This window comes from Equus caballus, chromosome 8 (assembly GCF_041296265.1).
Source record: "Equus caballus isolate H_3958 breed thoroughbred chromosome 8, TB-T2T, whole genome shotgun sequence".
In the NCBI taxonomy this organism is placed as follows: Eukaryota; Metazoa; Chordata; class Mammalia; order Perissodactyla; family Equidae; genus Equus; species Equus caballus.
In genome coordinates, this window is record NC_091691.1 from 15,290,417 (window position 1) to 15,316,139 (window position 25,723).

The 25,723-nt window shown below is 47.0% G+C and overlaps 1 protein-coding gene across 1 annotated transcript; it reads left to right on the forward strand.

The window, feature by feature from the left end:
- Positions 1–1,802: 1,802 nt before the first annotated feature.
- LOC111774626 (cationic amino acid transporter 4-like) lies at positions 1,803–24,564 on the forward strand. The gene is made up of 5 exons (XM_023647004.2): positions 1,803–2,033; positions 21,534–22,555; positions 23,024–23,616; positions 23,871–23,979; positions 24,081–24,564. Exons 2-5 carry the CDS (start codon positions 21,574–21,576, stop codon positions 24,182–24,184), a joined length of 1,788 nt encoding a protein of 595 aa, XP_023502772.2. The 5' UTR covers positions 1,803–2,033; positions 21,534–21,573; the 3' UTR covers positions 24,185–24,564.
- The last annotated feature ends 1,159 nt before the right edge of the window (positions 24,565–25,723 follow it).

Sequence of the window (25,723 nt, forward strand, 5' to 3'; positions counted from 1 at the left end):
GTATGGGGTCTTTTCATACGCCCTAGGTGGCTGCCTAGACAATTTTGTCTGGAGGCTCAACTGATTGGATTCCCATTTCTTACTGCAGTGCTCCAGACCCCAAGGGTGTTTTTTTTCCTTTTGGGAGAAGAAATAGCTTCTGGATTAAGACATCTCTGGTTGTAAACTGCCCCTGACCATCTGGTTTTGAGTAGCTCCTGGCACTGATTCTGAGTCACTTCTGAAAAACTAGCTAGTGTTCTGGTCTGTGTTATATGTAGAATCGTATTGTGTGTTAATGTTTGTCTGTATTGCATAGGCTGTTTGGGGACTGAGTTTCTTGGTGATCATATCAAACCTTCTTTAGAAATTACCTTGTTTGTTGTGGCCACTTTGGAGAAGGCACCCTAAAATAGGGATAACCATAAACAGCTGGCAAGATGACCCCGGATGATTTAAAATTACAGTGGCCACTTTGGGGCTCCTTTTTAAGAGCCAGGCAATAGAGAAAGTTCTTTAAAGAGTTGAGCTCACCACCTTCAGTACCTAAAGATTCCAGAAGCTGTAAATGTTTACAAGGATCTGCAGAATCTTACCAAGCTTGTTTAGCATCCTGAGGGCTTGACTTAATAATCAGGTAGGAGGTCCTAATATACAATTGGGCAAAAATGCAGTTGCACTCCAATTTCTGGCTAAGGGTCCTACCAAACTGCCATCAGCCTCAGGGGAATTCTACTTTGGGGCTATCATGAGTAATACTGCTATGAAAATTCACATACAAGTTTTTGCATGGACACGTTTTCATGTCTTGAATTATACACAGGGGCAGAATGGCTGGATCATACACTAACCTTGAGTTTGGCATTTTAAGGAACTGCCCAGTGGTTTTCCAAAACAGCTGCGCTATCTTACATTCCCACCAGCAGTGTATGAGGGTTCCAATCATTCCACATCATCTTCAACACTTGTTCTCTGACTTTTGACTGTAGACATCCTGGGGGGTGCATCGCACTGTGGTTTTGATTTGCATTTCCCTAATGACTGATGATGTCAAGAATCTTTTCATGTGCTGGTTGGGCATTTCTATATCTTCTTTGGAGAAATGCGTATTCAGATTCTTTGCCAATTTTTAAATTGGGCTACTTATCTTTTTTATTGTTGAGTTGTAAGAGTTCTTTCTGTATTCTGGATACAATCCCCTTATCAGATATATGATTTGCGAATATTTTTCCCAGTCTGTGGATTGTTCTCTTTTCACTTTCTTGATGGTATCCTTTGAAGCACACAAGTTTTTAATTTTGATGAAATCCAATTTATCTATAGAGCCAATTTTATAAGTCCAATTTTCTTAGGTTGCTTGAATTTTGATGTCATATTTAAAGAAACCATTCAGGGGAGGGAAGAATCGGTAAAAAGTGTCAATTATATGGTGGTGGATGGTAACTATATTTTGGTGGTGAGAAGGCTGCAGTGTATATAGTTGTTGAATTACAGTGTTGTACATCTGAAAGCTATGTGATGTTGTAAACCAATGTTACCTCAATAAAGATAAAAAGAGAAAAAAGAAACCATTGCCTAATCTGTGGTCATGAAAATTTACTCCTATATTTTCTTCTAAGAGTTTGTTGGAAGTTTAGCTAAACTACTCCATACCATTGCTGCCTCAGCATCCATAATGTGTAGCCTAGTGGCCTGCAGGGACCTTGAAGTGACACTGGCCTCTCCCGAGTGCGCGCCCTAGATAACCACCAGCAGAGTCAGAGTTCCTGTCAGTTCCTGATATGACTCCTACAACTGCCCTTGTGAGAAGCACTCTCCCCGCCTCCCAGGGCCTTCTCCCTGTGTGCCCCTTAGATAAGACCCCTGGGAACATTACCAGAACCTCTTTTTCATTTATATTGACCAATCCTGACTTAGCCCAGGAACCCCAAGGACTCTGCCTGTGGTCCCCAATAAAGGCTCATGCCGCAGGTCCTCCCCTGCTCTGCCTGCACTCTGCCTTAACCTCCCCATGTGGCTCCTCTGAGGTGTGCTGTGGACTTTCTCCAGGACCCGTGAGTAACAAACTTCTCTATTTCAATTCCTTTGCAGTCTTCTGTTGAACAGAGACTCAGCATGCAACACCCCCAGGGCTCTACCTAACAAATGTTAATGTGACAAAGTCACAGCACATATTACAGGCATACCTCCTTTTATTGTGCTTTGAAGATATTTTGTTTTTTACCAATTGAAGGTGTAAGGGAAGAGACCGAATCTCCCCCCTTTTCCCTTCTGGTTCTTATGGCTGGTCAAAGAATTACAAATGACATAAGGCAGATTAGCAGGAGAAAATCAGACAGACGTTAATACACGTACATGGGGAATTCACATAAGCATGAAAAATTCCAAAGACAGTCAGGCAAAATGAGGTATATACGTCCTTTTGGACTAAGGAGAGGGAGATAGAGGTCTGAGACTTCAAAGAGGGACAAGGCGATTTATAGGAAGATGAAGAGAGTTCATATTTGGTAAACAAAGGATTGCATTGTCCCATCTATACACAATGGGACCCAAAAGAGATCTTTTGATATATTGCCCTTGCTAGGGGCCTACCTGCCTACCACATCTAGAATTATCCATGGTAAGAGCTCCTTCCTGGTGTTGACATGAATAATCTATAGTCGATCTATAAATCAAAATTGGAGTGAATTTATTATGTGCCAGAGCTGAGGACTAGCCCAGGACCTTCCTTCCTTAAAGAAGGAAGGGCATCAAAGACGTTGGTGTACGAAGTGGTTATATACCGTCTTGGAACATGCTTCATATATGACAGGAATGTCCCTTTTACAATAGTCATGAGATTGGATTCCTGGCACAACAGATCAGTGAACACAGAAGGTCAGTGATCTTAAGGTGAGCACAGCAGGTCAGTAAGTAATCCTTAGTTTAGGAAGAGATGCTTGTCCTTAAAGAAATGCCCATATGGGGGAAGTTACATCCCTAACTTTAAAGGCATCATTCTTGTCTCTGGGACATAGTAAATATTTAAACCAGATGTACAATGCATGCTCAACAGGCCATGTCAGGCCCTTTTTGGGAAACAAGGTCAGACCAAATCAGTTTTAAGCCAAATGGCTTCCTCATATACTCCAATATATCCTATTGCTTTTCAGGTATTTATCAGTGAGACAGACCCTTCTGTCCTAAATCCTTTTACTCACTTTGGGGGAAAGTCAAATGTTCTTCCAGAATCTTCTGAGCCTTGACTGTTTTCAGTTCAAAATAGCCCGCATACCCGGGGGGCACATCTTGGGGTGGCCTGCCCTGAGCCCCATCAGTTCCCTCCACTGAAATGTCCCTGGAAGTTTCCCATGTTAAAAGCTGAGCTGGTGACTGTGGAGAGAGAAAATGAGTTAGTAGCCGAGTGGTCAGGAATCTGCAAAGGGAGAAAAGGTCATAGATTAGAATCAGGATGAACAAACAGGAAGGAAGACATCGGTGCCCATCTCCTCAGACACCATTAAACCAGTTCCTGATCCTGAGAATAAGTCAGTCCAATAAAATGGGTTAGCTTCATTCATCTGACGGAAAATGTGAATCTTCTCTTTTAATAGATGTAAGTTACATGCTACTTGCCCTGTTGGGTTCACATTAAAGCAACATTTTTCTCTGATGAATGCACAAGCTCCTCCTTGCTGGGCAGTCAGTGTGTCCACAGCAGGTCGATTTTGGAGGACCGCAGTGGCTTGGCTGTTAATCTCTGACTGGAGTATTTTCAAAGTTTCCATGGTGGTGTTAAACTCGTGATCCATTATCATAGAGAGACTTAAGATTGCCTTTTCAAACTCGTAAATTTCCAAAGCTGGGGAATAAGACTCTTGATGCTGAAAAGAACTTGGAGTTGTGATATGCAAGTGGATTCTCTATGATTTCTCAACTGGCACATTTATGTGGTGCAATCTTATGAACAAAGGAACTCAAGTTTGTGGTTTGGCTGGCATTTACGGTGGAGTGTCTGGTGACAGAAGGGGGCCAGGTGTCCAAGTCCACATCATCCTGACCAGTTAGGTGGGAATCCTTTATGTACTTTCGTGACACATAAAATAAAAAGACCTAGTGTGGTTTACAGACAAAGTGAGAACTGAACATGTAGTTCTAAGGGTCTGGAGTATTCCATGACTTTTGTCACTGGTAGTATTAGTGCCTAAACATCTCCGTTTTCCATGTGTTCCCGTCAATGTGGAAGAGCAGAACAGATGTGGAATAGCTGGTACAGGAGGCCTGCAGTCTGATTTTGGCAGTTATAAAGGCTGGTCCTGTCACCTGACCACGTGAGTCCAGTGTTTGGATCCACCCACGTATAGCTTGTGGTATTGAGCAGCTTAACGACGAGGGCAACTGCAATATCCTAAGTTGGGCAAGGGTGGCTTACAAGCCATCCAGAACATTTGGTCATTCGGAAAATGTTTGTGCCAAAGGGAGTAGTGTTAGAGTCACTTACAATTTCCTTGAGAGCTTTGAAGATGCCACCTGTGGAATCAAACCACAGAGTTTGATTGCAATATTCTCATGGTACGCCATCCAGGAAAGGTTCAGTGTCATGTTTACTTTCATGCAAAGGGAACAATTTTCACCTGTTGTCTTTATCTGGGCAAGGGACAGTCCTGGAGCTTCTCTAGAGGTTTTCTGGGGCCCAGGTGACTCACCAGGAGAAGAGGCAGAGTGATGTTGTCCTTGTCGTGGACACCATACCCTGTCATTCATCCGTCTTCCGTACTTAGTCCAACAAGTTTTTACAGCAGCAGGAACAGAGACTAGTTCAGCTTCTTTTGTGCTCTCCAGCTGTTGACATACCTAACAGTCAGATTGATTAGTTAGCATGGCCAGGGGCTGGTAAACCGGCATAAGGGGGTGTTTGGTCTGTGCTGGGCCTGTTGAGAAAGAGAGGGTTAGTAAAAGCAAGACACATACTGGAAAAGAGCTCATAGTGGAAACTTAGAGAAGGGAAGTAGGACAGATAGAGATCAGCACTCTCCAGCCAGTTTTCTAATAAATGATTAAAAGGAATATCCAGGGGCCGGCCCTGAGGCTGAGTGGTTAAGTTCACACACTCCACTTCAGCAGCCCAGGGTTTCGACGGTTCAGATCCTGGGCGTGGACATGGCACCACTCATCATGCCATGCTGAGGCGGCGTCCCACATAGCACAACTAGAGGCACTCACATCTAGACTCACAACTAGGATGTACAACTATTTACTGAGGGGCTTTGGGGAGAAGAAGAAAGAAAACAAAATTGGCAACAGGTGTTAGCTCAGGTCCAATCTTTGGGAAAAAAAAAAAAGGAGCATATATATTCATTAACAGGAAAAGTGTGTGTGTGAGTGTATAGGGAGTTTTAAAAGCAAGGGGGGAAAATAGGTGAAAGCGAGGCTTCCTGATCCGACATCTTGGGAAGATCTGTCTATTCTGTGAGGCCAGCTGCTTCTGGGGACTGGGAATCAGCCCAGGAAGTCCTTAGCTTAAGGTCACCTGTGGGGACTCTCTTCCCATTGTCTTGAGAGTCATCTTCTGGGTCTATTTTGGCACGGCTTGCATGGGTCTATGAAGATTTTCCCTTTATTTTGATGGGAGAGTAGAGGGTCAGTAGAATTCATAAGGTCCTTTCTGGCAAGGTGACAGCGTACTTTTTCTTCTAAAGACCATGATGTACACCCAACCTCCTGGTCCAAAGGGACAGGAGGGCTTGTCAGAAGGTGGGGACCACGCCTCTTTTACCTGTTGACCATTTGCTTCAAGTAGACTAGTTAATTTTTGTCTAGAGTCAGTCATAGCAGCAAATTGTTCACTTAAGTTCCCATAATATTCTCTTAATCCAGGAATGGAAGGTTTAGAGATGCCAGTAGGCATCAGGTATCAAAAAACTATTTCAAAAGGAGTCAATCCACGTGTCCTAATTGGAGAATTCCGGATGTAATAAGGGCCAAGGGGAGAGCTTCTGCCCGTTCAAGTATAGTTTCTTGACAGACGTATCCTGAAGTCCTTTTGATGTCTGGATTTTTATGTTCCACTTGCCCTGATGATTGAGGACGATATGGGGTATGAAATTACAATGAGCATGCCAACGTTTCTGCAAGAAACTGGTTTCTCTCTGCTGTAAAATGAGTTCCTTGGTCCGATTCACTCTATACAGGAATGCCAAAACAAGGACTAACTTCAGTTATTCATTTCTTTACCACAGTTGTGACATGTGCTCATCCAGTTGGACAGCATTCAGTACATCCACTAACCACACAGATGATAACCAAACAATGAGGATAGCCTAAAGCTTGGGGCAAGTCTGTAAAGTCCACCTGCAGTGCCACAAAGGGTAGTGTGGGCCTGGGAGGACTTCTTGGGGTACACTGATTTCTCCCAGAAACTTGGTGAGATTGGCAAGTAGTGCACTGGGAAATAATTGGGTCACAAATTTTGTGGATGCCAGGGAAAAACCAATCATCTTTTAGTTCCTTAACTATCCCCCATCTGCACATACGTCCAATTGTTGAGAGATAAGAGCAATCCAAAAAGTCAAAGAAAGGAGCTACAGGAAGACCCTTGGCCCAGTGTTTAATCCATCTGATCATTGTTTGATGGCATTTTGTATCCCATTGTCTTCTTCAGATTGTGGGTTATTGGTCTGATAGTTAATAATGTCAGTCAGGGATAAAGGCAGGTTTAAAAACTGGGAATCATTGGCAATTATCTATGTAAGAGCTCTTCCTGTGACAGGCGCTTTTATCTTAAGGTCTTTTACACAATTTGGGGGAAGGTCAAATGTTCTTCCAGAGTCTTCTGAGCCTTGATTGTCTTCAGCTCAAAAGAATCTGCATATCAGAGTGGCACACCTTGGAGCAGCCTGCCCTAAACCCCATCAAAGGTTTGGACCAACCCCCCATCAAGCAAGTCTATCTGTGCCATTTTTCCAACAGCATTTGCTCACTTTGTGTCACATTTCACCACTTCTCACAATGTTTCCAAACGTTTCATTATTATTATTATTTTGTGGTGGTGATGTGCGATCAGTGATCTTTGATGTTAGCATTGCAGGTGGTTTGCGTTGCCATGAACTTCACCCTGGAAGACAGCAAACCTAATCGATAAATGTGTGTGTTCCGACTGCTCCACCGACCAGCTGTTCCCCTGCCTCTCTCCCTCTCCTCAGGCCTCCCCAGTCCCTGAGACACAACAACATTGGAATTAGGCTGATTAATGACCCTATCATCACCTCTAAGTGTTCAAGTGAAACGAAGACTCACACATCTCTCACTTGAACTCAAAAGCTGGAAATGGTTAGGCTTACTGAGGAAGGCATGTCGAAAGCCTAGATAGGCCAGAAGCCAGGCCTCTTCTTCCAAGCAGTTAGCCAACTGTGAATGCAAAGGAGCAGTTCTGAAGGAAATTAAAAGTGCTGCTCCAGTGAGCACGTGAATGTTAAGAAAGCAAAACAGCCTTATTGCTGATAGGGAGAAAGTTTTAGTGGCTTGGATAGAAGATGAAACCAGCCACAACATTCCATTAAGCCCAAATCTAATCCAGAGCAAGGCCCTAACTGTCTTCAATTCTATGAAGACTGAGGGAGGTGAGGGGGCTGCAGAAGAAAAGGTGAAGGCAGCAGAGGTGGGTTCATGAGGTGTAAGCTTAGAAGCCATCTCCATGACATAAAAGCACAAGGTGAAGCAGCAAGTGCTGATGTAGAAGCTGCAGCAAGTTCTCCAGAAGATCTAGCTGAGATCACTAGTGAAGAAGGGCATACTAAACAGCAGATTTTCAATGCAGATGGAACAGCCTTATATCAGAAGACGATGCTGTCTAGGACTTTCGTAGCTAGAAAGAAGTCAATGCCTGGCTTCGAAGCTTCAAAGGACAGGCGGCTAATGCAGCTGGTGACTTGAAGCAGAAGCCAGTGCTCATTGACCATTCTGAAAATCCTAGGGCCCTTAAGAATAGTGCTAAATCGACTCAGCCTGTGCTCGGTAAATGGAACAACAAAGCCTGGGTGACAGCACATCTGTGTACAACATAGTTTAGTCTATATTTTATGCCCCCTGTTAAGACCTACTTCTCAGAAAAAAAGATTCCTTTCAAAATATGACTGCTCATTGACGATGCACCTGGTCAGCGAAGCACTCTGATGGAATGTGTAACAAGATTGATGTTGTTTTCATGCCTGCTAACACGACATCCATTCTGCAGGATATGGGCAGTCATTTTGATCATGGATGAAGGACTAATTTTTTTTTTAATTAAGGTTATAAAAGTTAACGTCCTTGTGAAATTACAGTTGTACATCATTATTAGTCATGTTGTAGGTACACCACTTCACCCCTAGTGCCCTCCCTCCACCCCCCTTTCCCCTGGCAACCACCGATCAGTTCTCTTTGTCCATATGTTAACTACCACCTATGAGTGGAGTCATACAGAGTTCGTCTTTCTCTGTCTGGCTTATTTCACTCAACATAATACCCTCAAGGTCTATCCATGTTGTTGTGAATGGGACGACTTTGTCCTTTTTTATGGCTGAGTAGTATTCCATTGTATATATATACACCACATCTTCTTTATCCAATCATCAGTTGCTGGGCACTTAGGTTGGTTCCATGACTTGGCTATTGTGAATAATGCTGCGATGAACATAGGGGTGCATGGAACTTTTGGAATTGCTGATTTCAGGTTCTTAGGATAGGTACCCAGTAGTGGGATGGCTGGGTCATAAGGTATTTCTATTCTTAACTTTTTGAGGAATCTCCATACTATTTTCCATAGTGGCTGCACCAGTTTGCATTCCCACCAACAGTGTATGAGGGTTCCCTTTTCTCCACAGCCTCTCCAACATTTGTCACTCTTGGTTTTGGATATTTTTGCCATTCTAACAGGTGTAAGGTGATATCTTAGTGTAGTTTTGATTTGCATTTCCCTGATGATTAGTGATGATGGGCATCTTTTCATGTGTCTATTGGCCATCCGTATATCTCCTTTGGAGAAGTGTCTGTTCGTGTCCCCTGCCCATTTTGTAATTGGGTTGTTTGATTTTTTTATTGTTGAGTTGTGTGAGTTCTTTGTATATTACGGAGATTAACCCTTTGTCGGATAAATAACTTGTGAATATTTTTTCCCAATTAGTGGGCTGTTTTTTTGTTTCAATCCTGTTTTCCCTTGCCTTGAAGAAGCTCTTTAGTCTGATGAAGTCCCATTTGTTTATTCTTTCTATTGTTTCCCTCATGTGAGGGGTTATGGTGTCTGAAAAGATTCTTTTGAAGCTGATGTCAAAGAGTGTACTGCCGATATTCTCTTCTAGAAGACTTATTGTTTCAGGCCTAATCTTTAGGTCTTTGATCCATTTTGAGTTTATTTTAGTAAATGGTGAAAAAGAATGGTTGATTTTCATTCTTTTACATGTGGCTGTCCAGTTATCCCAGCACCATTTGTTGAAGAGACTTTCTTCCCTCCATGTAGGCCCTCAGCTCCTTTGTCAAAGATTAGCTGTCCATAGATGTTTGATAACATTTTACCTGCAGTAGAACTACTTTCAAAATTGGAGTCAGTCCTCTCAAACCCTGCCATTGCTTTATCAACCAAGTTTGTGTAACATTCTAAATCCTTTGCTGTCATTTCCACAATCTTAGTATCTCCACCAAGAGTAGGTTCCATCTCAAGAAACCACTGTTTTGCTCACCCAAGGAAGCAACTCCTCATCCATTAAAGTTTTATCATGACATTGCAGTAATTCAGTCACATCTTTAGGCTCCACTTCTAATTCTAGTTCTCTTGCTATTCCCCGACATCTGCAATTACTTCTTCCAATGAAATCTTGAACCCCTCACTGTCATCCATGAGGGTGGGAATCAACTTCTTCCAAACTCCTGTTAAGGTTGATATTTTGATTTCTTCCCATGAACCAAGACTGTTCTTAAGGGCATCTAGAAAGGTTAATTCTTTCAATTTACTTTGCCCAGATCTATCAGTGGAATCTCTATCTATGGCAGCGATAGCCTTACAAAGTGTATTTCTTAAATGAGAAGACCTGAAAGTCAAAATGACTCCTTGTGAGTCCAGATCCAGAGAGGAAGTTCTCGTCAAGATGGCGCTGTGAGCAGACGTTGAACTCGCCTCCTCCCACAAACACAACCAGGTTACAACAATTTTAGGAGGAATCACCCTGGATTGAAAACTGAAAACTGGATAAAAAGAACCCCCACAACAAGGGACAGTCCTGACGAAAGCAGAAGAGGCAGTAACTCCAGCCAGAGAGGAAAAAAGCCACCTTTGGGAGCAGCGGAGCTTCTCAGCTGGCCAGGCAGGAGCCACCCTAAGGTACGCAGCCCTCCCTGGAGGAGTGAGGTCCGTAGCGGGGCAATACTGCTACAACCATCCTTCGGACTCAGCCCAACTGAGAGGGGGGTCTTACTGTCTGGCTTTGCTGGCTATTAACTGCAGCAAGGACACCCCAGAAGAGCTATCGGCCGAAAGCCAAAAAGATCCGGGTCTTAAAGGGCCCACGCACAAACTCACTCATTGCAGCAACTTAAAATCACCAGAGAGAAGGCTGACTGCCCTTTGGTGAAATGAGACTCACCTGGTGGGCTCTGGGGGCATCTTGGTGAGAGGAGCGTCGTCTCCGGAGACTGAGACATTGGTGGGGGCCGTTGTTCTGAGCTGGTCCAGGCCTGCTGATATGGACACAGGTGGGGGCCATTGAGGTGCATCCCTTGGGCTGTTAGCCCAGGGGTCTGCCACACCCACTAGAGCACAGATTTAATCCAGTTCAGCCAGGGCAGGCAACCCGCCCTAGGGACTGGCCCCACCTAACAGCAAGCCCTCAGGCTACTTTTCCCCCTGCATTGACTGGGTGCCTTGATCCTCTACAGGCAGGCAAGGGTGTCTGCCTCTGTGGGGCAGGGCTTGTGTGAGGACCAGGTGAACTGTGGGGGGCATTGGGGCAGAGGTGGGGGCCTCTGCAGTGTGGCATTGGGGTACGCTCCAGGGGGTTGAGAAATGTGCACGGACCAGGACTGTGCTGACAGTGTATGTGGTCCAGAGGGGGGTGAGGCTTAACAGGGGCAGAAGACTTGTGTTTCACAAATAGCCATAAAAAGGATCAGCCCCACCTTCCAAAGCCTGAAACAACTGAGTGCCTCCATGCCAAGGGCTAGCCCCACTCAGCTGCACTCCTAAGAGAACTGACATCAGCCTTGTTGGCCTCAGGCCTATCACAACAGTACGCCCCTGAGCCTAGCAACCAGCTACACTAGGTACCAACCCAATTAAGAGGACACTTGCAATAAGAGTGTGCTAATAGGTGGGACCAAGATGGCGGAGTGAGTGGTCTTCTTTGTCTCTCCCCCGTCGAATCTACAACTAATTGGACATTCACTGATTAACAAAGGATATCCAGATAGCATCTCAAGATGCCTAAGTGTCTCGTACTACTATACATCGGAAGGCGGACGGACTTCCCCCTGGGAGGAGGTGGAAACAGGTGAAAACTCTCCGACCCCCGACCCCCAGACAGCCTAGTTCCTGCAGGAGGCTCTCTTCCAGCGGACTCCCTCATAGCATTGCCACACACCAAGAGTGGGAGTGTGCACTCACCAGCGGAGCGATGGTGAAAACAGGTGACAACAGCCCTACTCAAGCCCCCCACGATTACACCTAAGCCCAGGGGGAATCCCCAGGGTCCCGCACCCTCCAGCAGGGAAGGCCTCTGCTCACCATTAGCAGGGAGGCCCTGCCCAGAATCCAGAACAAAGGGAAGCTCCCGGTGGGCAGACTCCCTGGCACTGCACCAGACCGCAAGCTGCTGCTGGGCCCACGGTCTCCAGCGCACGGGTCAGTGCAGGGGGTGCCCGGACTTCCTGTGGACGTGCTTGGGGACTGGGTGGAGCTCCAAAACCTGGCTCTGTGGCCCAGGGGGATGTTCCAGGGTCCCGCACCCCCCCAGCAGGGAGAGCCTCTGCTCTCCATTGGCAGGGAGGCCCCGCCCAGCATTCAGAACACCAGGAAGCTCCCTAGAGCAGAATTCCCCACAAGGCAGCAGCTTACAAGCCACTGCCAGGCCCACGGACTCTGGCCATGTCCCAGACGAGGCAAGGGGCTCCCAGAGATCCCGTGAGAGTGGAGTGGGGCAGAGTGGAGCTCCGGTGAAACGGCTACATAGCCCAGGGGGGAACTCCAGGTTCCTACAGCAGCCTCAGCGAAAGCCTCTGCACGGCACTAGTGGAGAGGTCCCGACTGGCAATCACAAGGCGGGAAGGCCCTGGGGCAAAACTAGCACAGCTAGGTGAGCTAATGACAGACTGCAGAAGATACCCATAGCTCTGCTGGGACCTATAGTGGACAAGTGTGATCCTGTGGGCTCTGTTAGGGACAAAGCGGCGATTATAGGTGATCCTGCTCCTGGCTGCTGGGAAAGCCCACAACACCGCTGCAGACCACAAGGAGGGAGCACGTCTAAGTGGGCTGCAACAGTAGGCACCAGCAGCCTGAGGCCCCCTTGTGATTGCCCCGACAACTGATGAGGGACCCCACAGGACCACTGTGACTATGAGGAGGGGTCCAGGTCCAGTCAGTAACAGCTGACAGGGTTCCTGGTTGGTACACTCTAAACAGCTGCCCCCCCCACACACACACCAGTCACAACAAGTGGAAGCAGCGACTAAACTCTATCTCTATGCGGAGGCACAAATCCACGCCATCAAGGAGTATGAAAAAAATATATTAAATTTCCAGAACAGAAGGAAAATGATAAGCACCCAGAAAACAATCCCAAAGACAATGAAATCTATAACCTAAATGGCGATGATTTCAAAACTGCCATTATTTAAAAACTCAACGAGTTGAAAGAGAATTCAGATAGACAACTCAATGAGTTCAGGAGCTATGTCACAAAAGAGCTTGACGCTATAAAGAAGAACCAATTAGAAATACTGGAGATGAAGAACACAATGGAGGAGATTAAGAAAAATCTGGACTCTCTGAACAGTAGGGTCAATAATGTGGAGGACAGAATTAGCAATTTGGAGGATAGGAATATAGAAATGCTACAGACAGAGGAGGAGAGAGAACTAAGACTAAAAAGAAATGAAGAAACTCTCCGAGAATTATCCGACTCAATTAGGAGATGCAACATAAGGATTATAGGTATACCAGAGGGAGAAGAGAAGGAGAAGGAGGCAGAAGGCCTGTTCAAAGAAATAATAGCTGAGAACTTTCCAAACTTGGGAAGAGAGATGAAAATTCATGAGACAGTAGCCAATAGATCTCCAAACTTTATTAACGCAAGAAGACCAACCCCAAGGCATATAGTAGTGAAACTAGCAAAAGTCAATGACAAAGAGAAAATACTAAGGGCAGCCAGGCAGAAGAAAATAACTTACAAAGGAAACCCCATAAGGCTATCAACAGATTTCTCAGGAGAGACCTTACAGGCTAGAAGAGATTGGAATGAAACATTCAAAACTCTGAAGGACAAAAACCTGCAGCCAAGAATACTCTACCCAGCGAAAATATCCTTCAAATACGATGGAGAAATAAAAACTTTCCCAGATAAACAAAAGTTAAGGGAGTTCATCGCCACAAAACCTCCTCTTCAAGAAATGCTCAGGAAGAACCTCATTCCTGAAAAATCAAAAAAAGGAAAGGGGTTACAAAATCCAGAACAAAGGAGATAAGCAGAAGGACAATAACACAAAGTAACAGCTCTCCATCAGGACAAAATGCAAAAGAACCAGAAAACAAGTGATAAAATGGCAACAGTAGGCCCCCACGTTTCAATAGTCACTCTAAATGTGAATGGATTGAACTCTCCAATCAAAAGGCACAGAGTGGCAGGATGGATCAAAGAACAAGATCCAACAATATGCTGCCTCCAGGAAACACACCTCAGCCCCAAAGACAAACACAGACTCAAAGTGAAGGGATGGAAGACAATACTCCAAGCTAATAATGAACAAAAGAAAGCAGGTGTTGCCATACTTATATCAGATAAAGTAGACTTCAAAGAAAAACAGATAAAGAAAGACAAAGAGGGGCAGTATATAATGATAAAAGGGACGCTCCACCAAGATGACATAACACTTATAAATATATACGCACCTAACACAGGAGCACCAAAATTCATAAAGAAACTATTAACAAAAGTAAAAGGAGACATCAACAGCAATACGATAACAGTAGGGGACCTCAACACCCCATTAACACCAATGGACAGATCATCCAGAAAGAAAATCAACAAGGAAATTATAGAAGTAAATGAAAAATTAGATCAGATGGACCTAATAGATACATATAGGACACTTCATCCAAAAACAGCAGGTTACACATTCTTCTCAAGCGTGCATGGAACATTCTCAAGGATAGACCATGTCTTTGGAAACAAAGCAAGCATCAATAAGTTCAAGAGGGTTGAAATAATATCAAGCATCTTTTCTGATTACAATGCTATGAAACTAGAAATCAACTACAAGAATAAAGCTGGGAAAGGGCCAAAAGTGTGGAGACTAAACAACATGCTACTGAAAAAACAATGGATTATTGAAGAAATTAAAGAAGAAATCAAACATTATCTGGAGACAAATGAAAATGAAAACTCACCATACCAAATGATTTGGGACGCAGCAAAGGCAGTCCTAAGAGGGAAATTCATTGCAATACAGGCTCACCTCAATAAGCAAGAAAAATCTTACAAAAACAACCTCAAACGACACCTAACGGAATTAGAAAAAGAAGAACAAACAAAGCCCAAAATCAGTAGAAGGAGGGAAATAATAAAAATTAGAGCAGAAATAAATGATATTGAAGCAAAAAAGACAGTAGAAAGGATCAATGAAACAAAGAGTTGGTTCTTCGAAAAAATTAACAAAATTGACAAACCCTTAGCCACACTCACTAAAAAAAAAGAGAGAAGTCTCAAATAAATAAAATTAGAAACGAGAGAGGAGAAATCACAACAGATACCAAAGAAATACAAAGGCTCATAAGAGAATACTATGAAAAACTATATGCCGACAAATTGAACAACCTAGAAGAAATGGATAAATTCCTAGACTCATACAACCTACCCAAACTGAAACAGGAAGAAATAGAGAATCTGAATAGACCAATCACAAGTAAAGAAACAGAAATAGTAATCAAAAACCTCCCCAAAAATAAGAGTCCAGGACCAGACGGCTTCTCTGGAGAATTCTACCAAACATTCAAAGAAGATTTAATACCTATCCTTCTCAAACTATTCCAGAAAATAGAGGAAGATGGAGCACTCCCTAATACATTCTATGAAGCCAACATCACCCTGATCCCCAAACCTGACAAGGACAACACAAAGAAGGAAAACTACAGGCCAATATCACTGATGAACATAGATGCAAAAATCCTCAAAAAAATTTTGGCAAACCGAATACAGCAATACATCAAAAAGATTATACACCACAATCAAGTGGGATTTACACCAGGGACACAGGGATGGTTCAACATCCGCAAGTGAATCAACGTGATTGACTACATTAACAAAATGAGAAACAAAAACCACATGATCATCTCAACAGATGCAGAGAAAGCATTCGACAAGATCCAACATCCATTTATGATAAAAAACCCTCAATAAAATAGGTATGGAAGGAAAGTACCTCAACATAATAAAGGCCATATATGACAAACCCACAGCCAACATCATACTCAATGGACAAAAACTGAAACCCATCTCTCTCAGAACAGGAACAAGACAAGGGTGCCCACTTTCACCACTCTTATTCAACATAGTACTGGAGGTTTTGGCCAGAGAAATTTGGCAGGAAAAAGAAATAAAAGGAATCCAAATAGGCAATGAAGAAGTAAAACTCTCACTGTTTGCAAATGACATGATCTTATATATAGAAAACCCCAAAGAATCCATAGAAAAACTATTAGAAATAATCAACAACTACAGCAAAGTTGCAGTGTATAAAATCAACATACATAAATCAGTAGCATTTCTATATGCTAACAATGAACTAACAGAAAAAGATCTCAAGAACTCAATCCCATTCACAATCACAACAAAAAGAATAAAATACCTTGGGATAAATTTAACCAAGTAAGTGAAAGATCTACGCAATGAAAACTACAAGACCTTAGTTAAAGAAATTGACGACGACATAAAGAGATGGAAAGACATTCCATGCACATGGATTGGAAGAATAAACATAGTTAAAATGTCCATACTACCTAGAGCAATGTACAGATTCAACGCTATCCCAATCAGAATTCCAATGTCATTTTTACAGAAATTGAACAAAGAATCCTAAAATTCATATGGGGCAACAAAACACCCCGAATTGCTAAAGCAATCCTGAGAAAGAAGAATAAAGCTGGAGGCATCACAATCCCTGACTTCAAAACATACTACAAAGCTACAGTGATCAAAACAGCATGGTACTGGTACAAAAACAGGTCCACAGATCATTGGAACAGAATTGAAAGCCCAGAAATAACACCACACATCTATGGACAGCTAATCTTTGACAAAGGAGCTGAGGGCCTACATGGAGGGAAGAAAGTCTCTTCAACAAATGGTGCTGGGATAACTGGACAGCCACATGTAAAAGAATGAAAATCAACCATTCTTTTTCACCATTTACTAAAATAAACTCAAAATGGATCAAAGACCTAAAGATTAGGCCTGAAACAATAAGTCTTCTAGAAGAGAATATCGGCAGTACACTCTTTGACATCAGCTTCAAAAGAATCTTTTCAGACACCATAACCCCTCACATGAGGGAAACAATAGAAAGAATAAACAAATGGGACTTCATCAGACTAAAGAGCTTCTTCAAGGCAAGGGAAAACAGGATTGAAACAAAAAAACAGCCCACTAATTGGGAAAAAATATTCACAAGTTATTTATCCGACAAAGGGTTAATCTCCGTAATATACAAAGAACTCACACAACTCAACAATAAAAAAATCAAACAACCCAATTACAAAATGGGCAGGGGACACGAACAGACACTTCTCCAAAGGAGATATACGGATGGCCAATAGACACATGAAAAGATGCCCATCATCACTAATCATCAGGGAAATGCAAATCAAAACTACACTAAGATATCACCTTACACCTGTTAGAATGGCAAAAATATCCAAAACCAAGAGTGACAAATGTTGGAGAGGCTGTGGAGAAAAGGGAACCCTCATACACTGTTGGTGGGAATGCAAACTGGTGCAGCCACTATGGAAAATAGTATGGAGATTCCTCAAAAAGTTAAGAATAGAAATACCTTATGACCCAGCCATCCCACTACTGGGTACCTATCCTAAGAACCTGAAATCAGCAATTCCAAAAGTTCCATGCACCCCTATGTTCATCGCAGCATTATTCACAATAGCCAAGTCATGGAACCAACCTAAGTGCCCAGCAACTGATGATTGGATAAAGAAGATGTGGTGTATATATATACAATGGAATACTACTCAGCCATAAAAAAGGACAAAGTCGTCCCATTCACAACAACATGGATAGACCTTGAGGGTATTATGTTGAGTGAAATAAGCCAGACAGAGAAAGACGAACTCTGTATGACTCCACTCATAGGTGGTAGTTAACATATGGACAAAGAGAACTGATCGGTGGTTGCCAGGGGAAAGGGGGGTGGAGGGAGGGCACTAGGGGTGAAGTGGTGTACCTACAAAATGACTAATAATGATGTACAACTGTAATTTCACAAGGACGTTAACTTTCATAACCTTAATAAAAAAAAATTTTTTTTAAAGTTATCAAACAGCATTGCATGCTACAGAGAACCTGTTTTGAAAAGAAGAGTCAATCAATGAGTCAAACGTCACTGTTGGCGTATTTTAAGAAATTGCCTCAGCCACCCCAACGTTCAGCAACCACCACCCTGATCAGTCAGCAGCCATCAACACTAAGTCAAGACCCTCCCCCAGCAAAAAGATTACGACTCACTGAAGGCTCAGATTATGGTTAGCATTTTTTATACCAATAAAGTATTTTTTAATTAATGTACATACCATACATTCCTCTCTCTCTCTCTCTTTTTTGTTATTGTGAGGAAGATTGGCCCTGAGCTGACATCTGCTGCCAATCCTCCCCTTTTTTGCTTGAGGAAGATCGTCCCTGAGCTAATGGTGGTGCCAATCTTCCTCTATTTTGTATGTGATATGTCTCCACGGCATGGTTTGATGAGCAGTGTGTAGGTCCATGCCCAGGATCTGAACCCAGGCTGCCAAAGCAGAGCATGTGAACATAACCACTATGCCACTGGGCCATCCCCTGTACATTCTTTTTTCAGACATAATGCTATTGAACAGTTAAGAGATTACAATATAGTGTAAAAATATCTTTTATATGCACTGGGAAACCAAAAAATTCGTGTGACTCACTTTTTTGTGATATTCATTTTCTTCTGGTGGTCTGGAGCGAACCCCAATAACCCCAAGGTATCCCTGTGTAGCTTCAGCACTTAGATTTAGGTCTTTGATCCATTTTGAGTTAATTTGTGTGTGTGGTGTGAGGTAGGAGTCTGACTTCATTCATTTGCATGTGGATATCCAGTTGTTGCAGCACAGTGTGTTGAAAAGACTATTGTTGCCCCATTGAATTGTTTTGGCACTCTTGTCAAAAATAAATTGACCATAAAGAGAAGGAGAAGACAAGGCATAGACTAGGAGAAAGTATTTGTAAAAGTATATCTAATAAAGGATTGTTATCCAAAATATATAAAGAACCCTTAAAAATCAACAATAAGAAAACAACCCAATTAAAAATGGGCAAAAGATCTGAACAGACACCTCACCAAAGAAGATATACAGCTGGCAATAAGCCTATGAAAAGATGCTCCACATCATATGTCATTAGGGAATCGCAAATTGAAACAACGAGTTACCACTACACACCTGTTAGAAGGGAGAAAATCCACTTCACGGACAGCACCACATGCTGCTGAGGATGCAGAGAAGCAGGAACGCTCCTTCATTGCTGGTGGGAACGCAACATGGCATGGCCATTTGGGAGACAGTTTGGCAGTTTCTTACAAAACTAAACATACTTTTACCACATGATTCAGGAACCACACTCTTTGATATTTACCCAAATGAGTTGAAAACTTATGTCCACACAAAAACCTGCACATGGATGTTTACAGCAGCTTCATCATTGCCAAAACGTGAAGGCAACCAAGATGTCCTTCAAGGTGAATGGATAAATGAACTGTAGTGCGTGCAGACAAGAAACATTACTCTGCTCTAAAAAGAAAGGAGCCATCAAGCCATGAGAAGACATAAGACAACCTAAATGCATATGACTAAGTGAAACAGGCCAATCTCAAAGGCTAAAGACTGTGTGATTCTATTACCAATATATGTCATTCTGGAAAGGCAGAACTGTGCAGACAGTGAGAAGATCAGTGGTTGCCAGGGGTTAGTGGGGAGGGAGGGATGAATAGGTCAAGCGCAAAGGATTTTTAGGGCATACACTAATAGCGTGCACATGTCACTATACATTTGTCAAAACCCATGGAATGTACAACACCAAGAGTGAGCCCTAATGGAAACTATGGGCTATCGGTGATAACGATGTGTCAATGTAGGTTCATCAATTACAACAAATGTACCAATCTGCTGGGGTGTGTTGAGAGTGCGGGAGGCTGTGCACGTGTATATGGGAACTCCACCTTCTGTTCAATTTTGTTGTGAACCTAAAACTGCTCTAGAAAATACAGTCAATTTTTTCAAAAGCAATTGCCCATACATTTTTAAAAATTAATTGCCCTATTTTTGGACTCTCAATTCTATTCCATTGATCCATATGTCTACCCTTAGGTCAGTAACACACTGTCTTAGTTACTTTAGCTTTGCAGTCAGTTTAAAAATCACAAAGTCTAAGTCCTGGGGCCAGCCCAGTGGCATAGTGGTTGTTTGCATGCTCACCTTCAGTGGCTGGGGAATCACCAGTTCGGATCCCCAGCACAGACCTACACACCATTCATCAAGCCATGCTGTGGCAGGCATCCCACACATAAAGTAGAGGAAGATGGGCACGGATGTTAGCTCAGGGCCAGTCATGCTCAGCAAAAAGTTCCCTAGTGGGGAGCTGCCATTAGGGTCCCCCACGGTCCTCCAGGCTTGACAGGTGCTTCTGGGCTAGGAGGGGCTGCCATTGGTGTCTGAGGGGCCCTAAGGGTGCCCCAAGCTGAAGGACTGGAGGTTGTCCCCAGGAGTCTTCTTGCCTCCTTTGAGGACATTGGCTGTAGCTAGAAGCTCAGAACAGCCAGCATGAGTTCACAGAACTCATGTTCATGTTCTGTTCATGTTCAAGTTCACGTTCTGCCGATTCACAGAACACTCCCCAAAGCCAAGCACTCCCTCATCAATGAATAAGGGTGGCTTACTTCCATCCCTTTGTGCCGAGAGGTCAGGGACTGCCCGGGCCTCTCAGCTACATTCATACCTTCATTGTACCAGAGTCTTTCCTGATACCCACAGCCCCCATACCTCCCAGTGTTGAGGGGGCCTGGATGTTGCTCCAGCTGGTGGAGTCCATGTGTTGAGATGAGGAATCAAGGAGGGTGTCTGCAGCAATAGAAAGCAGGTGGGCTCCAGGCGCCACCCCAGATCTGGACCTTGACCTCGACCAGCCTCTCGAGGCCACCCAGGTGGGCTGGGATAGTCAGTTTCCTGGGGGCCTGGGCTTCCTCATCTGTGAACCAGGCACAGTAATAGGGCTTCCCTAGAACCTGGGAGTCTGGTCTGGACTGTCTGAGGTGTGGGTAGGTGGGCTGAATGCATGTGTGACTGCGAGGCAGGGCCCAGTGCTGGATCTGGTGCCCAAGGGTGAGGGCAGGTCCTCTGCACAGAGCACAGAGCAGGGGAGGCAGTGACAGCAAGTGAGTTGCATCAAGTTCTGAGGGAAGGGACTTAGGCTGGAGAGGAGGTGAAGTCTTGGATACCTGGAGACAAGGGCATTGCTGTAGTGGCTCCCAGAGTAGTGCACTGGTCATGTGTCAGGGTGCGAGGGCAGGGCCTGAGGCCTTGGCTTTGGGTGCAGAGCTCAAGGTGGTCCCACTCCTGGTAGTGGTACACCAGCTTAGCAGGGTGAGGGATGGGGGGATGAACACAGCTGTCTGAGCCCAGATGGCCACCTCAGCATAGCCCAGGGCCGCAGAATCGCTCCTGTTCGGGGCACTACAGGCCTGGCTCTGCTCCTGGGAAGCCTTGTGTTTCCACCCTGCTCTCAATCCCACACCACTGGAGCGGTTCCTAGCCAGGCTCCCTGGGACTGCCCCACCCCCACCCTCAATGCCCCTCCCAGGCACACCCAGGTCCCCCTCCGCCAGGCTCCCTCGCTTGCCAGGAGGCAGCCCAAAGGGATCCCCCTGCTTCCTTGTGACCTCCTGTCCACCCTGCTGGCAGGCCCTGACCCAGCCTCATCCCGCCCTCCAGCCAGCCAGTGGTTCCGGGCTGGGGTCCCCAGGGTAGAGTCAGAGCAAGGACTGAAGACTGCTCCGGACCCAACTGGGTAGCCTGTCACTCTCTCTGGCCCTCATAGGTGCTGGTAGCTGGTTTGGTGCTCCTCTTAGCTGCCCACCATGGCCCTGGGACCGCCCAGCACTGCCAGCTTGGCACGCTTCTGCCACAAGCTGAACCGGCTGAAGACACTGGAGGAGTCCACCACGGAGACATCACTGCGGCACCACCTGACCATGCTGGACCTGATCCTGCTGGGCATGGGTACCACAGGGAGCATGGGCCTCTATGTGCTTATGGGAACTGTGGCCAAGGAGATGGCCGGCCCTGCGGTGCTCGTGTCTTTTGGAGTGGCTGCTGTAGCCTCCCTGCTGGGAGTCCTATCCTATGCAGACTTCGGGGTACGTGTGCCCGGCAGGGGCTCTGCCTACCTGTTCACCTACGTGTCTGTGGGTGAGCTGTGGGCCTTCTTTGTTGGCTGGAACACGATCCTGGGGTACCTCATTGGTGGTGCTGCTGTGGCCCGGGTCTGGAGCAGCTACCTGGACGCCATTTTCAACCACCGCATCCGAAGCTTCACCATGGCCCATGTGGGCACCTGGCAGGCGCCCTTCCTGGCCCAGTACCCAGACTTCTTAGCTGCTGGCATCGTGCTTTTAATCTCTGCTTTCATCTCCTGTGGAGGCCGCATCTCTTCCTGGCTCAACCGCTTGTTCTCTGCCATCAACCTGGTCGTCATCCTCTTCATCATCATCCTGGGGTTTGTCCTGGCCCGCCCGCACAACTGGAGTGCTGAAGAGGGCGGCTTTGCACCCTTTGGCTTCTCAGGCATCATGGACGGCGCCGCTATCTGCTTCATTGCCTTTCAGGGCTTTGGCGCCATTGCTGCCTCCAGCGCAGAGGCCCAGAATGCAAAGCGAGCCGTGCCTATGGCCATCGCCATCTCGCTTGGCCTGGCGGCTGGTATCAACATCCTCGCCTCTGCTGCGCTCACACTCATGGTGCCCTGGCGCAGCCTGGACCCTGACTTGGCGCTCACTGATGCCTTCAACCAGCGGGGCTACAGTTGGGCGGGCTTCATCGTGGCAGCTGGTGCTATCTGCGGTAAGAGGCCCTTCTGGGCAAGGAGGGAGGCAACAGGGTGGTGGGGCCCTGCCCTAAGCCTCCCTGGGAACACAGCTCCATCTGGGCCTGTGTTCCCAGTTGCATCCTGGGTCCAGGAAGGTGCTAATGATTAGACTTTCCACCCAGGCTTGTTGGGAGGGACCCACTTACTGCCCTGCCAATTGTACACAGAATGTCAGTTCTGGGCATGAGCTGCCTGGTCCTTTCCTGGTGGAGGGACTCAGCCCTCATTAGATTCTCCAGTGGGTCTGTCACCTAAACTGGGCTGTCCCATTCCTAGGTGGTGAGAGGGAACAGTTGAGCACCCTACATACACTCAGGCTCACTCTGAGAGCCCAGACAAACTCATGCCCCTGTTCCCAAGGGACCACCCATGCCCTGGTCCCCAGCAGCGACCCTTGGTGGGCCTGTCCACCATGCTGACCAGTCTCCCACCCTCTGCAACAGCCACAATCACTTTCCTGCTCAGAACCGTGATTTTCCTGCCACACATGGTCCATGCCATGGCCGCCGATGGGCTCTTCTTCCAGGTGTTTACATACATGCACCCCCGAACACAGGTGCCCATGGTGGGCATCCTGGTGTTTGGAGTCATCGTGGCTTTCCTGGCGCTGCTGCTGGACTTCAAGGCACTGTTACTGTTCATGTCCATCAGTGCACTGCTGAACCGCACCATAGTGGCCACCGGCATTATTGTGCTACGCTTCCAAAAGTTCCCTCCAGCCAGTTCCCAGGGCCCAGCCAGCCCTGTGGGCAGTGAGCAGGCCTCAGCCCCTGAGCCCGGTAAGCTGCGACCAGCCCTGAGGCCCTATCTAGGCTTCCTGGGTGGATGCAGACCTGGAGCTGCCGTGGCTTGGGCTCTCCGAGTCCTGGTGGCCTCAGCCATCACTCTGGACTGCGTGCTGGTCTTTGGGGACTCGGCCCTGCACCTCCCGCCCTGGGGCTACACCCTGCTGCTCCTGCTCAGCTCCGTCGTGTTTCTGCTCAGTCTCCTCGTCCTGTGGGCCCACCAGCAACAGCGCTGGGAGGACACCTTTCAGGTACTTCCTCCAGCCAGCACCCCTCACTCTCAGCCCAGCCAGCTCCCTTCACCCCTTCCTTCTCTGCCGCGGCAGGATGCTCCAGGGTTGGGGCGGGGGAAGCCAGTACCCCATCCCCCTCTTTCTGCATGGCTAGTGGGCCCTTGTCTCTGGAACCTCCAGAGGCAAAGAAAGCCTCTGTGGAGTCCCAAGAAATCAGGCCCTGGGCCAGCAGTCCATCCCTGCAGCCCAGCAGCCCTGCCCTTGCCCCTCAGGTTCCCATGGTGCCCCTGACTCCAGCCCTGAGCATCCTCCTCAACGTCTTCCTCATGCTGCAGCTGAGCTATCTGAACTGGCTGAGCTTCTCCATCTGGCTGCTGATTGGTGAGTAGGGACCAGGCTAGGACCCCAGGTGGGCTGCAGGAGGAGGGCAAGCAGGGAAGCTGGGTTGGGACCTGCCCCTCAGGCTTGCGTCACCCTTGCAGGACTCATGGTGTATTTTGGCTATGGCATCTGGCACAGCAAGGAGAACCAGTGGGAGCTGCCAGGGCTGCCTGCTGCACATGGCAGCCTGGAGGAGACGGTGTAGGCCCTGCAGCCCCTCAGCCAGGCCCTGGCCCAGGAGCCCGGCCACATGGAGCAGCCTGCCAGTCTATGAGGACCGCTGAGGGCCTATCTGCCCTCTCCTACCTGCTCAGCAGACCGAAGGGGCTGGCAGCCTCTTCTATTTGGGGCAGCTCAAGTTAAAGGCCTGCTCAGGCTGGGGGATCCTCAGGACCTCATGATCTTAGCCTAGGTGCCAAGTGGGCCATGGTCAGCACTGGTGTGGTGGACTCTGGCCAGTGCCCTCCAGTTTATGACCAACTCCAGCTACCTGGGCAGGTGGAACAGGGCAGACAGGGAAGAGGGTTGCAGCCCCAGGGATCCACAATAATACCTGCTCGGCCAGCTGTGTGGCCTGCTACCGTGTCCACTGTGGTATTCTTTGGGGCACTGAGACCTCACCTGCCCCCGGGAACCAGATTGTCCCCAATCCACAGCTGAGGTGCCGAGATCTGTAAGGGGGAGGCACCAGCCCTGGGACAGCCCTGAGTCAGGGACATGGCCAGGCCAGGGTCCTGGGTTCCTGCCCTCAGGCCAGCACCCTCTGGCTAGCTCAGAGGGGAGCTACACACACCAGGCACAGAGGGGTCTCTGATAGGGTGGGCCCAGGCTTCCTCCTAGTTTCTCCACATGTTGCCTTGGGTTCAGATCCAGAGAGCAGAGCCTGGACCCCAAGGAGGGCACCTAGAAAGGTCAGTGGAGTCTCGGGGCTCCCTCTCTCCCCCAGGGCTCCCAGAGTAGGGCATGTGCCTGAGGCCTGTCCCGGGATGTGGAAGCCCACCTGCCCGGGTACACACATGTGTCAGGCACAGGCCCACACGGCCCCCTCAGGGCGCACACCCACGTGCAGACTGAGGCAACAGCTGTTTCCAAGCTCAGGGCCCACAGCTCCAGCTGCCTCTCTCCTTGCTGCCCCCTCAGGGCTTTGGGATGAAGGCTCGGGATGGGACACACACGTGCAGGTGGGTGCACGAGTGCCTGGGCCCCATCTGGTGGCTATAGGGCCCCATCCTTGGGGGTTCCCAAGCCCACCCTGTACCCACTGGTCTCTCCGAAGCCATGCTACATCTACCATAGAAGCCTCCACCTCTCCGTTCCCGCCTGTGAGGACCACACAGGAAGATGCTGGCTCTGGCAGCTTTACTCCTCGACTCTCTGCTGCCTTGACATCAGCTTTCTCTGGGCCCCAAAGACAACCTGGCACACATGATCTTGGTCCAGTAACCAGGCCTCAAGGCTGTGAACTCTCACCCCAGCCCTTCTAACCCTGCCTCCCATGGACACTGCTCTGGGGATTGAGAGGCAGCAGGGACCCCAAGGCTTGGCTGGGGTTCCAGGTTCCAGATGATTCCAGATGCTGCCCAGCCTGAGCCCCAGCTTTGGCCCTCCCCAACCTGGCCTATATTGCTCTACCAGCAAGCTACCAGCATGCCCCTGGTCACCAGGGACCCATGAGAAGGCAGCCCCTCCTCTCCCTGGGGTGGGTACCCCAAATCCATGAACCTGCCCTGAGACTAAGAGATTG